Raw genomic sequence first — 13634 nt, forward strand, 5'->3', positions numbered from 1 at the left:
TCCTTTTTATACATGTATAAATTCCATATATATATGAGTAAACATTTTTATAGATCTTACTTAAGTTATTACCTGTTACACCTTTAAAATTTCAAATAACATCTCGCAAAAGAGACCATTGTTTTAGATAATGTTATCTGATTTTTAGTTTTTTTTACAAAATATACTAGATTTATTGTGAATGCCGTATATGTTCATACATGCCAGAATTACACCAGGATACGAAACATTTTTTTGAGTTTTTGAGATTTTGATGTTATTTATATCTTTAAAAAGAATCCAAGAAACCCTGTTTTATATATTTTTACTATACATTTAAATTGGTATTCCTTATGAATTTAGAGATGACAGATGTCTATTTATAGACTTATATAAAATGGTACATTTAAATTGGTATTCCTTATGAATTTAGAGATGACAGATGTCTATTTAAAGACTTGAATAAAATTCATTACTGTTAATGGTGTTTATTTCTATCTTTTAAATATTGCTTGTCGTGTTCGACTGTTGTCCTTTTTTTTGAAGCTATAAAGAAGTATATTTTTACATTAAGAAAAGAAATAGAAATGGATAAATGTGCGAAATGTTTGTTAATGCTGCATATTGCGGCGTGGGTTTTGGGCATCCTGGCCCTATTCTTACCTTTTTGGGTCTCTACAGATATTGATGATGGCGTTAGGGAGGTAGAAGTGAGCAAGAAGATAGACAGCGGTCTGTGGTGGAAGTATGAAAGATTTGAGGCTAAACAAAGTTCTTTACCCGAATCCGATGTTTGGTGGCGGCAAATTTTTGGAACATCTTTACGTAAGTTCTTTTTATTTTGTTTTGTTTTTGTCTGGTCTAGTATCACACGGATATAATTTTGGTCATATGGAGACTTTTCCAGCATTTGATGGTGTAGAAAGAACCCAGGTGCCCATCCTGCCATTATTTCAATCATGGGCGGGCACCTGGGTAGAAATATTGAAATTCCGTAAACCAATGTCGCATGAAGCATGCAAGATTTTGTTGTATTACAGGGAAAATCATAGTCAAAGCTTGATATTTCAAAGCATGTACGCGTATGTAGTAAATATCTATATATATATATAATAATCTCTGCTAGAACTGATAGTCTGGCGGTGGAATTACATTTGTGTCCAAAGAATCATGTACAAAATGTTTTAACATTTTATGTAGGAAATGAAACTGGCTGATGGACATATTGTTAAAGTTTTTATTTATATCATTTAAGAAATAATTTATAGCAATAGAGTGTTTTAAGACTATTTATGCACGATGGGCGGTTATACGCCGAGCGTAAAAATTTCACGAGGGCGCAGCCCGAGTGAAATTATTTGTACGACGTATTACCGCCCGAGTGTATAAATAGTGTTAAAACACGGTTTCGCTATGAATTATTTCGATTCTAATATAGCCTTATTCTAAAACAGTAGATAAAATATAGTAGCGCTCTTTCTTGATCGCAACAAAAGTATTGACGTCACTGCACGTTAACGTGACGTCATTCTAGCGTAAGCGTGTTTTAACAAAGACAGGTATATAAGAATTAAGTATATTATACATATGGCTAGAACACAATAAAATTAGTATTTTATGTAGCCCGCCCGCTTAGCTCAGTAGGGAGAGCGTAAATCTACGGATCGCGGGCTCGTGAATTTGATCCCCGTGCGGTGCGTATGTTCTCCGTGACAATTTGTTAAAGACACTGTGTCTTAAATCATTCGTTCTCCACCTGTGATTCATACTTACGTGCAGAGAACAGGTTTGTACTGGTACAGAATCAAGGAAGACTGGTTAGGTTAACTGCCCGCCGTTACATAACGTAATCTCCCCTGTTATGGCAGGTTGATGGTCATTTCGTGGGAAGGAAGAAATTAAAATTCTGTAATTTTTGCGAGTGTGAGTGCAATGGAAATATATATGGACTATTAGGAGGTATCATTCTTTATGAAGGATTACCAAGGTGACATTTTTCAATTGTTAATTTTGAGAAAACTGCATTTTTAAGTGAATCACCTGATTTTACTTACCTGTGTCATGGTCTGGAGATTTCAAGATATTCGGCCAACTATATATGAGAGTGGACAATTTGTATACTGCACATAAAAGTAACGGAACAATAATGTCTGACGCTACCCCACTAACTGAGAAGCTTGTAAGGAAGAGAAACTTGTCTTCTCCCAGTGATCAAAATGACCTAAAAAAATGTAAAGCCGGATCCTTAGTGGCGTCTATCGATGAACAGGACAACGAAGACTCTGGGCAGCAAATCACGAAAATTGTTTTAGGGGAATCTGACTTGATTCAAATCAGTGAGATGCTCGAAAAATCATTCTCGAATACGTACGAAAGCAGACTTAGTGTTCTAGTGGCTTCCGTCGTACAGGAAGTAATGACTCATGTTACCCCGAAAATAAATAAACTCGAGGAAGAGAATTCGATCCTGAGGGCCAGAGTTACTTCACTGGAACTAAAATCCGACGCAACTGAACAGTGCAGTCGACGAAACAGTTTGAGGGTGTCTGGATTTCATGAGGAGGTAGGGGAAGACACTGACCATAAAATCTTAACACTAGCGAAGGACCTTGGTGTTAACATGTCCATCGACGAGATCGATAGAAGTCATCGTGTGGGAAGACCCAAAACTTATGCCGAGGCGATCACCAACGGTAGACCCACCCCGTCTCGCCCTAGAGACATCGTCGTCAAATTTAGTACGTATAGAGCTAGGCAAAAACTGTTCATGAAGAAATCCAAACTTAAAGCAACGGATTATTCTGGTATCTTCATTAATGAAGATTTGACGCGCGAAAGAAGCAGTATATTCTTTGATGCTCGAAAACTTGTTAAATCTAAGAGCATAAACAGTGTGTGGACATCAGACGGAATTATTATTATAAAAGACAACAATATGCGGACACACCGGATTGAAAGCAGCGATGCTCTATCTAAATTCAAACAATCATTCGGTTACTCAAACTGACTGCGTGCAGTATACTACTGCTCAGTGACTGTCTTGGTCTCGCATCAGTGATACAATAGCACATTCACTGTGGCGACATGTATTTGTAGCTTTGAATTGTATCTCTAAATATGTAACAGTATTACACCTGAATATACATATAGACATAGATATAAATTGTCTGTATACACATGTTTAGTGTACTATGACATATCACTTTAAATTAAATTCCAATAAAAGGTTTTTCTAAATATGTAACAGTCATATAAATATTGTTTGTATAAATATGTTCATTGTACTAGGATTTTACGATATACCAATTGATATATAGTTTATACTATGGTCTAAATTTGTATACACTCTTCGTTCGTCCGTTTGTCATTTTCAAAGTGTATTTAAATATTTCTAATATACATTTACGCATTATTATTCTGAGGTGTTATAGTTGAAACATATTGAAATTACGTGTAAATCGATCTGTGATTTTGTTTAGTCGCTTCGTCCGCCTGTCTGTCTAAAACAACATATATTTAAATATTCCAAACGTACAATACTGTGGTGTACCAGATGATATAGTTGACATTATGGTGGAACTCTGTCTAGACACTTCGTCCATCAAGTCTGCCATATACAATGTGTATCTAAATATTCTCAAAGTAGTACCAGACATTATGTTTAATTCTGACGCTTCGTCTGTCCGTCTGTCTGTCATTTACAACATGTTTTTGAATATTCCCAATGTACAATACGCATTAGTGTACTATGGCGTACTAGCTGTTACATAATTGACATTATGGTGTTATTTGCCTAGACGCTTCGTTCGTCCAAGTGTCATTTACAACATGTAATTAAATATTCCAAATGTACAATACGTTTTACTGCACTATGGTGTACTAGTTGATACATAATTGACATTATAATGTAACTTTGTTTAGACGCTTCGTTCTTCCGTCTGTCATTTACAACATGTTTTTGAATATTCCAAATGAATGTATCAGTGCACTATGGTGTACTAGTTGATACATAACTGACATTATTGTGTCATTTTGTCTAGATGCTACGTTCGTCCGTCTGTCATTTACATAATTGACATTATGGTGTTATTTTGTCTAGACGCTTCGTTCGTCCGTGTGTCATTTACAACATGTATTTAAATATTCCCAATGTACAATACGCTTTTCTGCACTATCGTGTACTAGTTGATACATAATTGACATTATAGTGTAACTTTGTTTAGACGCTTCGTTCTTCCGTCTGTCATTTACAACATGTTTTTGAATATTCCAAATGAATGTATCAATGTACTAGTTGATACATAATTGACATTATTATGTCATTTTGTCTAGATGCTTCGTTCGTCCGTCTGTCATTTACAATATGTATTTAAACGTTCCCAATGTACAATACGTGTTAGTGTACTATGGTGTACTAGTTGATACATAATTGCCAAGACGCTTCTTTCTTCCGTCGGTCATTTACAACATGTATCTAAATATTCAACAATGTACAACACGCATTAGTGTACTATGGTACTAGTTGATACATAATTGACTTTATAATTCTGATTTTGTCCTGACGCTTCGTTCGTCCGTCTGTCATTTACAATATGTATTTAAACGTTCCCAATGTACAATACGTGTTAGTGTACTATGGTGTACTAGTTGATACATAATTGCCAAGACACTTCTTTCTTCCGTTGGTCATTTACAACATGTATCTAAATATTCAGCAATGTACAACACGCATTAGTGTACTATGGTACTAGTTGATACATAATTGACTTTATAATTCTGAATTGTCCTGACGCTTCGTCCGTTTGTCTGTCATTTACAACATGTATTTAGATATTCCCAATGTACATAAAGTGTCTTACTTACAATTGACTAGTTGTAATATTATTGACCTTTCGATATATTAGTAAAATAGGCATTATTTTACTATTTGTAACATAATACATTCAACGATTTGATACATAATTAACATAGTGTATAATCTTGTGTACATATGTATGTTAAGACTGCGTAAATATGGGTCCATGTTGTATCTTTGAAACTGGTGTTTATATTGACACATATCATGCATACAGTTCAAATGTTGTAACATCTTGAACTGTGACATAGGATTCTGATAAGTTATTAGGTTTTTCAGCCTACAGTTGTAAGTTTATTTACGTATGTATATGTGTGTACGTACGTATGTGTCTGTGTGTGTGAGTGTGTACGTATTATATGCGTACGCATGTGCGTACGTGCGTGTGTGCGTGTGCGTACGGGCGTACGTGCGAGCGTGTGTGTAACTATGGGTCCAGGTAGTAACTGAAAAGTAGATTTGCTTTTTGTTAAAATATTGTCAATTTTTAGCATACATTTCAACGATCGATTTATTTAAACATGCTCTATGCTATGTTTAACATGACTTGCTCAAACTATTTGTTGTTAAACCCCACATACAACTCTTTTCAAAACTATTTGTATTACCATTGACTATGTGGTTTAAGATTTGTTTATCAGACTGTAACTAAGGTACTATTATTATGTTTAGTTTTTTAGCAATGATATTTAATGTAGCTAAACCTTTATGAAAACTAGTAATTTGTACAACTTTTTGATATATTTTTCATAACAATACGGAATCATATACTTCGTTTATCTGAATAAGAGATACTATTAACTTGATTCAGGTCTTTTAGCAATGATATTTACTTTATCAAAACTTTTACGAAAATTATATTTTGTATATCTTCTCGGAAAAATCTCCAAAACAATATGGAATCATTACACATGTACTTCGTTTATATGATTAAGAATGCTCTTCATAGTTTCTTTCGAAATAAGGCTTCACACGTTAATTAACTTCATATTTCTTTTCCTCATTTTTATATCATTGCGCTCAACTTCCATTATGCATTTCCAATTTCTTTTCTTTTTGAACCTCATGAATTCTCTTCTTTCTCGATTTCCCTCTACCTTTTGTTTCGGTTTTTTGGTTTGGTTTTGTATGAACGGTAGAAACTGGACAATACACTTCGCTAATTGCATGATCTTAGTACATGGCTCTTGTGTTAATACATCAGTAACATAATGAAATACACTTCTTCCACGTCGATCATGCAGTCTTATATATGCCCGTGGAAATTCACATTACTCTTACATGCCACGATACTAATCTTTACCATTTCAAACAGTTTCTATACTTACTCCTTACACACTCAAGTACAGATTCAAGTTAGACATCGAATTAGCTATCCACACAAACGTGCAATTCCAGGTATTAATTGTATTCAAAATATTCTTCTAACCAAATCAATTCTTATATGTTTGGCAGTAACAGTGTGCAGTTCTTGGCTTATTTTCCTACTTGCTACGGCCGGAGATATCCATCCAAATCCCGGTCCGTCTTCATCACATTCTACCAGCTCTACTTGCTCCTCTACATCGTCCATGACTCAGATATTATCCGAGCTCATGACAAGAGGTAACAGCCTGTCAGTTTTACACTATAATGTACAAAGTTTATTAAACAAAATTGATATTTTGGGGGCTGAATTTAACTCCTTTGACATCTTAGCATTCTCTGAAACATGGCTAAACTCTAACACTTTCAATGACGATATAAAGATTCCAAACTTTCATTTTCCAGAAAGAAAAGATAGAACCGGAGACAGTCACGGGGGAGTAGCCGTTTATCTAAAAAGTACTCTGTATTACAAGCGACGGCTTGACCTCGAGCTCAGGGGTCTAGAGTGCCTTTGGGTAGAAGTAATGCCTTCTCACTCCAAGCGAATTCTCATCGGAGTCTTCTATCGCCCTCCAAATGCAGATATACATTACACTACCATGATTGAAGAATCTCTTAGATTGGCACTCGACACAAATATACCAGACATCATTGTAACTGGCGATTTTAATTTCAATCCCTCCAATCCGAACTTGTGTCGCAAACTTGTTTCTATCTGCCAACAGTTCAATCTCGACCAACTCATTACTGAGCCAACCCACTTCACAGAGTTCTCTTCCTCTTTACTTGATCTCTTTCTCGTTTCGTGTAGTCACCGTGTTGTAACTTCTGGGGTCGGAGAGCCAATACGTGACCAGAATCAACGGTATCACTGTCCTATCTATGCCCTTTTTGCATTCTCTAAACCTCCAGCCAATACCTTTAAACGGCATGTATGGTTATACGATCGAGGTGATTACAACGCTTTAAGACGTGAAATTAGGAACACTAATTGGGATCTTCTAAAGGATGATAACATTGATATCTACACAACGTCATTCACTAACAAACTTCTTCAACTCTCAAAAGAATGTATTCCCACAAGAACAATCACCGTGAAACCAAATGACAATCCATGGATAACAACACATATAAAGAAACTAATTCGTAAACGTAAGAAATTATATCACAGAGCAAAGCGAACACAAAATCCATCTCACTGGCATAAATTTAGACACATCCGAAATGAAGTTGTAACACTTATTCGCACTGCAAAACATGACCACTTCCTTAAAATGGCAGAGTCGCTTAAATTAGAGTCTACTTCACAAAAAGACTGGTGGAAGCTAATCAAACAGTTTTTATCCACTAACGATAAACAAACAATACCTGCACTAAAACAACCTAACACCCAAGAACTGGTTTTTGATAAGAAAATAAAATCTGAACTCTTAAACAATTTTTTTTGTAGTCAGTCGTCACTTAACAACTCCAATAAAGACTTGCCAAATAACTTCTACCAGGAACCCTTAAATAAGCTTCTATCTATTTCCATCACACCCCAAGACGTTGAGGACGCTCTCAAATCTTTAAAAATTAATAAAGCCTCAGGGCCTGATGAAATAAGCAACCGTATCCTGCGAGAAACAGCTTCAGAAATAAAATTTCCACTCTGTTCCTTGTTCAACTATTCCTTGCAATGTGCAAAAGTGCCTCAGATCTGGAAAGATGCTCATGTCTGTGCCATCTTCAAAAAAGGCGATCCATCTCTGCCTAATAACTACAGACCGATTTCTCTTCTTTGCTGTACTGAAAAGGTTTTTGAGCGCATCATATTTAAATATCTTTTTAACTTTCTTCATGAAAATAATTTAATCTCTTCTGTCCAGTCCGGATTCAAACCTGGAGATTCAACAGTTAACCAACTCACATATTTGTATAATAGCTTTTGTAAGGCATTAGATGATGGCCTTGAAGTTCGCACAGTCTTTTTTGATATAAGCAAAGCTTTCGATAAAGTTTGGCACCAAGGTTTAATTCTCAAGCTTCAAAAAGCTGGTGTGCAGGGACCTCTTCTAAACTGGTTTTATGATTACCTTTCTGACAGGCGACAGGCTGTTGTTCTACCAGGTACCATGTCTGGTTGGTCTACAATAAAGGCAGGAGTTCCCCAAGGCTCTATCCTTGGTCCTCTTCTGTTTTTAGTGTATATCAACGACATAGTGGAAGACATTGGTTCTCATATTCACCTTTTTGCCGATGACACTAGTCTTTACATAATTGTTGATCACCCGGTACCTGCTGCAGGTATTCTTCAGTCCGATATCAACAAAATCTCAGATTGGGCTGACAAATGGCTAGTCACATTCAACCCATCTAAATCAGAAACAATGGTAATTTCAAGAAAAACATCAAAACCTTTCCATCCACCTCTTCTTATGCACAATCATCCAATAGCCTCTGTTACTTCCCATAAACACCTTGGCGTTCACTTATCTGAAGATGGTTCTTGGCACACGCATATCACCTATATTACAGAAAAGGCATGGAAACGCATCCATATTATGCGCAAATTAAAATTTCAACTTGATAGGAAATCTTTGGAAATAATATATCTTTCTTTTATAAGACCACTTCTTGAATACGCTGATGTTATCTTTTCAAACTGCACTCAGTATGAGAAACAAGAACTCGACAAAATACAGAATGAAGCATCCCGAATTGTATCTGGAACTACTCAGCTAGTATCTTTTCGTGAACTTCATAAAGAAGTTCCTTGGGAATCTCTTGAAACCCGGAGACGAAACCATAAACTCATATTATTGTACAAAATGAAAAATGGCCTTTCTCCTGGCTACCTTTCAGCTTTAGTTCCTCCATCTGTTGGTGAAGTAACTCGATACAACCTACGCAATGTTGATGATATACAAGGTATACGCACTCGGACTTCTCTTTACTACAACTCCTTTCTACCATCTGCTCTAAGAGAATGGAATAGTTTACCGTCAGAAATACAGAATTCACCAACCTTGTCTTCCTTTAAATCACAGCTAACACGAAATACCAGTACATGTCCAAAACACTTCTACATTGGTGCACGGAAATGGCAAATTTATCATGCCCGGCTGCGTACTGAGTGTAGCTCTCTGAACCAACATCTCTACAAGAAAAACATCTATCCTTCACCCCTTTGTCAGTGCGGAAGCATTGAGAGCAATCATCATTTCTTCTTTGAATGTCCAGGTTACAACGATATCCGTAGAAGACTCCTTCAAACAACCTCCAGCTTCTGCACTGTCACTCTGCACACTCTTCTGTACGGTGACCAGAATCTTAGCGATGACATCAATAACAGTATATTCCTAGCAGTTCAAAACTACATTAGGGAAAGTAAACGTTTTCCATGAGCTTAACTACATTAAGAAACTTTCCATTTTGCTCCAAACCTTCATCAATCCAAACCAATTCTCATACATTTATTTCTGTTTCCTCTCATTTCTATTGGACGCCTTTTACTTCACTATTTATATTATTATTTGTTTATGCAGATCTTATTATCGGAAGGAATCTTCTTAATATGCATAAAATTTCTTTCATTTTTTAATGTTATAATTACTAATTACAATAAACTTCTATTTTCTAATCTCGATTTTTTTTTTCAAAACATTGTCCTAACTTGATACTAATGTTTCATGTCATTTTTTCGATTCAATGCATATCAAATAAATTTTTGTTCCATAACACATTTCAAACAAACTGCCAAATTTACTGTAAGTTATCCCATATAGGAGAAGACCTTTATAAGCTTAGCTTTCGGATCTAATCCTTTTTCAGCATGTATGATAACAATATTGTAAATTGTAAATTGTAATATGCACATATGTTTGAAATAAAATATGTTTAAACTAACTGAAATACTGTTCAAAAACGGCGTTTAACCCAAAACAAACAAAGTATTTGATGCACGAATATTGAATCATAATATATATGGCTGTAGAGTTATGTGACGGAAACTAACTAAAAATAGCATTTTATTAATACAACATTCTGTTTGAGATATTTTTGTACGCCCGTCTCTGAAATTACGTGAACACCCGTGATGGGCGGGCGGGCGGCGTCCAAAAGCATGTCCGCTCTCTAAGTCGAACAGTTTTCATCCGATCTTCACCAAACTTGCTGACAATGTTTGCAGTGGGCATAATATCTCGGCCAAGTTCGATAACCAGCCAAATCGCCCCAGGCACTTTTGGATTATGGCCCTTAAATTACTCAAGATCTGCGAATTTAGCCTTGTCCGCTCTCTAAGTCGAATAGTTTTCATCCGATCTTCACCAGACTTGCTGACAATGTATGTGGGCATAATATCTCGGCCAAATTCGATAACCAGCCAAATCGCCCCAGGCACTCTTGGATAATGGTCCTTGAATTACTTGAAATCTGCGAATTTAGCCTTGTTCGCCCTCTAAGTCGAACAGTTTTTATCCTATCTTCACCAGACTTGGTGACAATGTTCGTGGACATAATATCTTTGCCAAGTTAGATAACCACCCAAATCGCCTCAGGCACTCTTTGATTATGGCCCTTGAATTACTCGAAATCTTTTTATGATACGTAACTGAATATTTAGACGGGCGTATTTTGTGACAGTCTGGCATTCTTGTAATTATAATAATGTTATCAATATTTTTAAAGGCAATCAAGTTATCCTAACAAATACAGTCAATTCAACTGCTATGTCATTGATAAACTGTATAATACGTTATTATCTACATCGTTTCTTTAAGAGAATGATGTTTATTTTCATAAAATTTGAAACAAATGTAATGACGGCATACCTAGTTTTTAAACAATAATACATGTATAGGTTTCTTATGCATTGCAAATAAATTCAGTGAAATGGTATCCCCTGCCGGACAGGATAAAGGTTTACCCCGTAAAACATTCTCTGCTTTCGAAAAACATTTTTTCAAAATGATGTCAGTTTGTCCTAGTATCTCATTCCATATTCAAGCTGATGTCTATGTCTACTTTTCTTTTCCCTGTTATAGATACTAAAGGTGTTGAAAGTGTGTCAGGCCTGTTGGTGACCGGGATGGTATTACTGACTGCCAGTTTCATTTCCTCGATATGGTTGGTGTGCTGCTGTTGTTGCAACGGTCGTCAGAAGATGATAGCCATGGTCGTGGACGTTGTTGCATTGTTTCTTGCAGGTTAATTACTTTATCTTTTGTTCTATTTTCATTTGTTTGTGTGTTTATGTTCAACAGTGTTCCAGTTAAAAAAACAACAGTCATTTAAAATATAATTTTCCATGTTCCGTACCAGTACTAACTAATAATTATTCTCCTCAAACAATAGACAACTTCTCCAAATATCTTCAGACTATATATAAACGTAGAAAAAGTTAAGATAACACATTAAATGTAAGGAAAATATCAAGAAACAAAATTATGCGAACAAACTAGTTCGATATTTAAATGTTAGCATTGTTTACTCTGTACATTTCCATTTCTTCCAATGTCATCATTCTTCCATGTAAACAGACTGGAGTTTGTTACTGTTCGTACAAAGCACTCTTTGACACATTGGTATTCATTTTTTTCTTTTATTTTTTCAGCTATCTGCATTGTTGCCGGGGTCATCGTATATTCCAAACAAGTCCTAAATGAGTACGAAATGAGTGAGAATGAAAAACATTTAGGCGTGAGCTTCTGGCTGGCAGCAGCAGCATCGGTGGTGACGTTCCTGACCGGAGTTTTCTTAAGTTATCTGGCTTGCAATGGGAAGCAGGCATCGTAGGACTTCATGTGTATAAAATGATATATCAATGTTGTAACATACATGTCTCAGATTTATTTTCGAACAATTTAAGATAATAAGAACTGTTTGTTAAACACGGATGTCCTCCATGATGGGTTGTCCCATTTTCAGTCCCGTGATCAGTATGACCATGACCTACTAAACCCTAGAACATTAGGGGTTATCTGCTTCGTAAGACCAATCATGCTATCAAGTTCGAAGATACTGCATCAATTGGTTCTCAAGTTATGGAGCGGAAACAGGTTTCAAGGTTCAGGCTCAGAATAGATTTTAGAATTAAATGGGCCTATTGAGTCTTTGAACATCTGACTGAGCATGCTTCCTCTCTATATCTCTCGTCTGAGTCACGTTTTCTTCTTTTTAGTCACCATGCCTCGATCAATCTCTTCCACCATGTCATCTGTCCCTTTAAGTGCCCGTGGGTGCAGGTGTTGGTTCTGCCTGGCTTCCTTGACCTCTTGGATGACTTGCCGAGGTAGCTGTATGTTCCTTCCCAACATGTAGCGCGTGAAAAAAATACAATAGTAGCTCAAAGTCCGTTTTTAGTAGCAATGATGCTTATGAAGCGATGCGATGTATAAAAATTAATTTATTATCAAATAAATGTATTTATGGATACGTTTAACCTTACTTCTTAACCATATTATAATAACGCGAATGATAGGTCGAACCATTCTGAGTGCGAATCATGTTACGTACAAGTATTAGTAAGCACAATAAGGTCTGATTAGTATTATCATAATTTATGCATAAATAGTCAGCTATTTTGTTGGAATAAAACACAAAGGAAAAAATTCATTGCCCGCCCTCCCATCCTTAAGCTTATTGATGACATAATTGTAATTTCGATTTTTCTGCAGTAAAGTTATTTTGTAATCTACTGCTGGTCATTTAGTATTTAGACTTATATACAAAATGATACCATTTGTGTTCTTAATATCAATTAATTGTGATATTTGGTTATACATTGTTGTGTGATATCATGTTTATGTATTCCTTCATTTGGCCAGTTGTTAAGGACCCAACCTTTGATATTACAACAGTATGACTGAGACAGTATATAATTTATATACCATTTGTGTTCTTAATATCAATTAATTGTGATATTTAGTTATACATTGTTGTATGATATCATGTTTATATGTTCCGTCATTTATTATTAAATGACCTTTTCGATTCACATGGTTTTAGTCTTTTCTCTCTCGTATATCAAACAAAGAAAACTTCGTACATTCAATTTACCTTAAAAGGTAGACATAAATATATAATGCGCAGACCTGATCAAAAACGTCATAACTGACATCATCGCCACCTTTTTCCATACACCTGAATATCTTGCCAAAATACTTATATGTTATAAAATTATGTGTTTCTTTAGTCAACGTTTGCTCTTCACTACTCGTTGATTAGTTGTCCGATTTTAATCATTAGACCGAGTCTTGTTACAAGGATCTAGACACATGGTATACAAGTATGTAGTTAGGAAAATAAATGCAGGAAAAATGCAATAAATTTTCTTACCGGAATTATACGAAAAGCTTGAACATGTGTGTTATATTATCATTATCTTGAAGATTGAGACCTTCAACAACATGAAACTTATAATTGTGCAGTAAAATAATTCTTGTGTGAA

At 35.6% G+C, this 13634-nt stretch overlaps 1 protein-coding gene across 1 annotated transcript; it reads left to right on the forward strand.

Annotated features, from left to right (window-relative positions):
* The first annotated feature begins 435 nt into the window (after positions 1-435).
* Positions 436-13634, forward strand: LOC128545839 (uncharacterized). The gene is made up of 3 exons (XM_045326608.2): positions 436-804; positions 11230-11391; positions 11799-13634. Exons 1-3 carry the CDS (start codon positions 567-569, stop codon positions 11978-11980), a joined length of 582 nt encoding a protein of 193 aa, XP_045182543.2. The 5' UTR covers positions 436-566; the 3' UTR covers positions 11981-13634.

This window comes from Mercenaria mercenaria, chromosome 16 (genome assembly GCF_021730395.1).
Source record: "Mercenaria mercenaria strain notata chromosome 16, MADL_Memer_1, whole genome shotgun sequence".
NCBI lineage: Eukaryota > Metazoa > Mollusca > Bivalvia > Venerida > Veneridae > Mercenaria > Mercenaria mercenaria.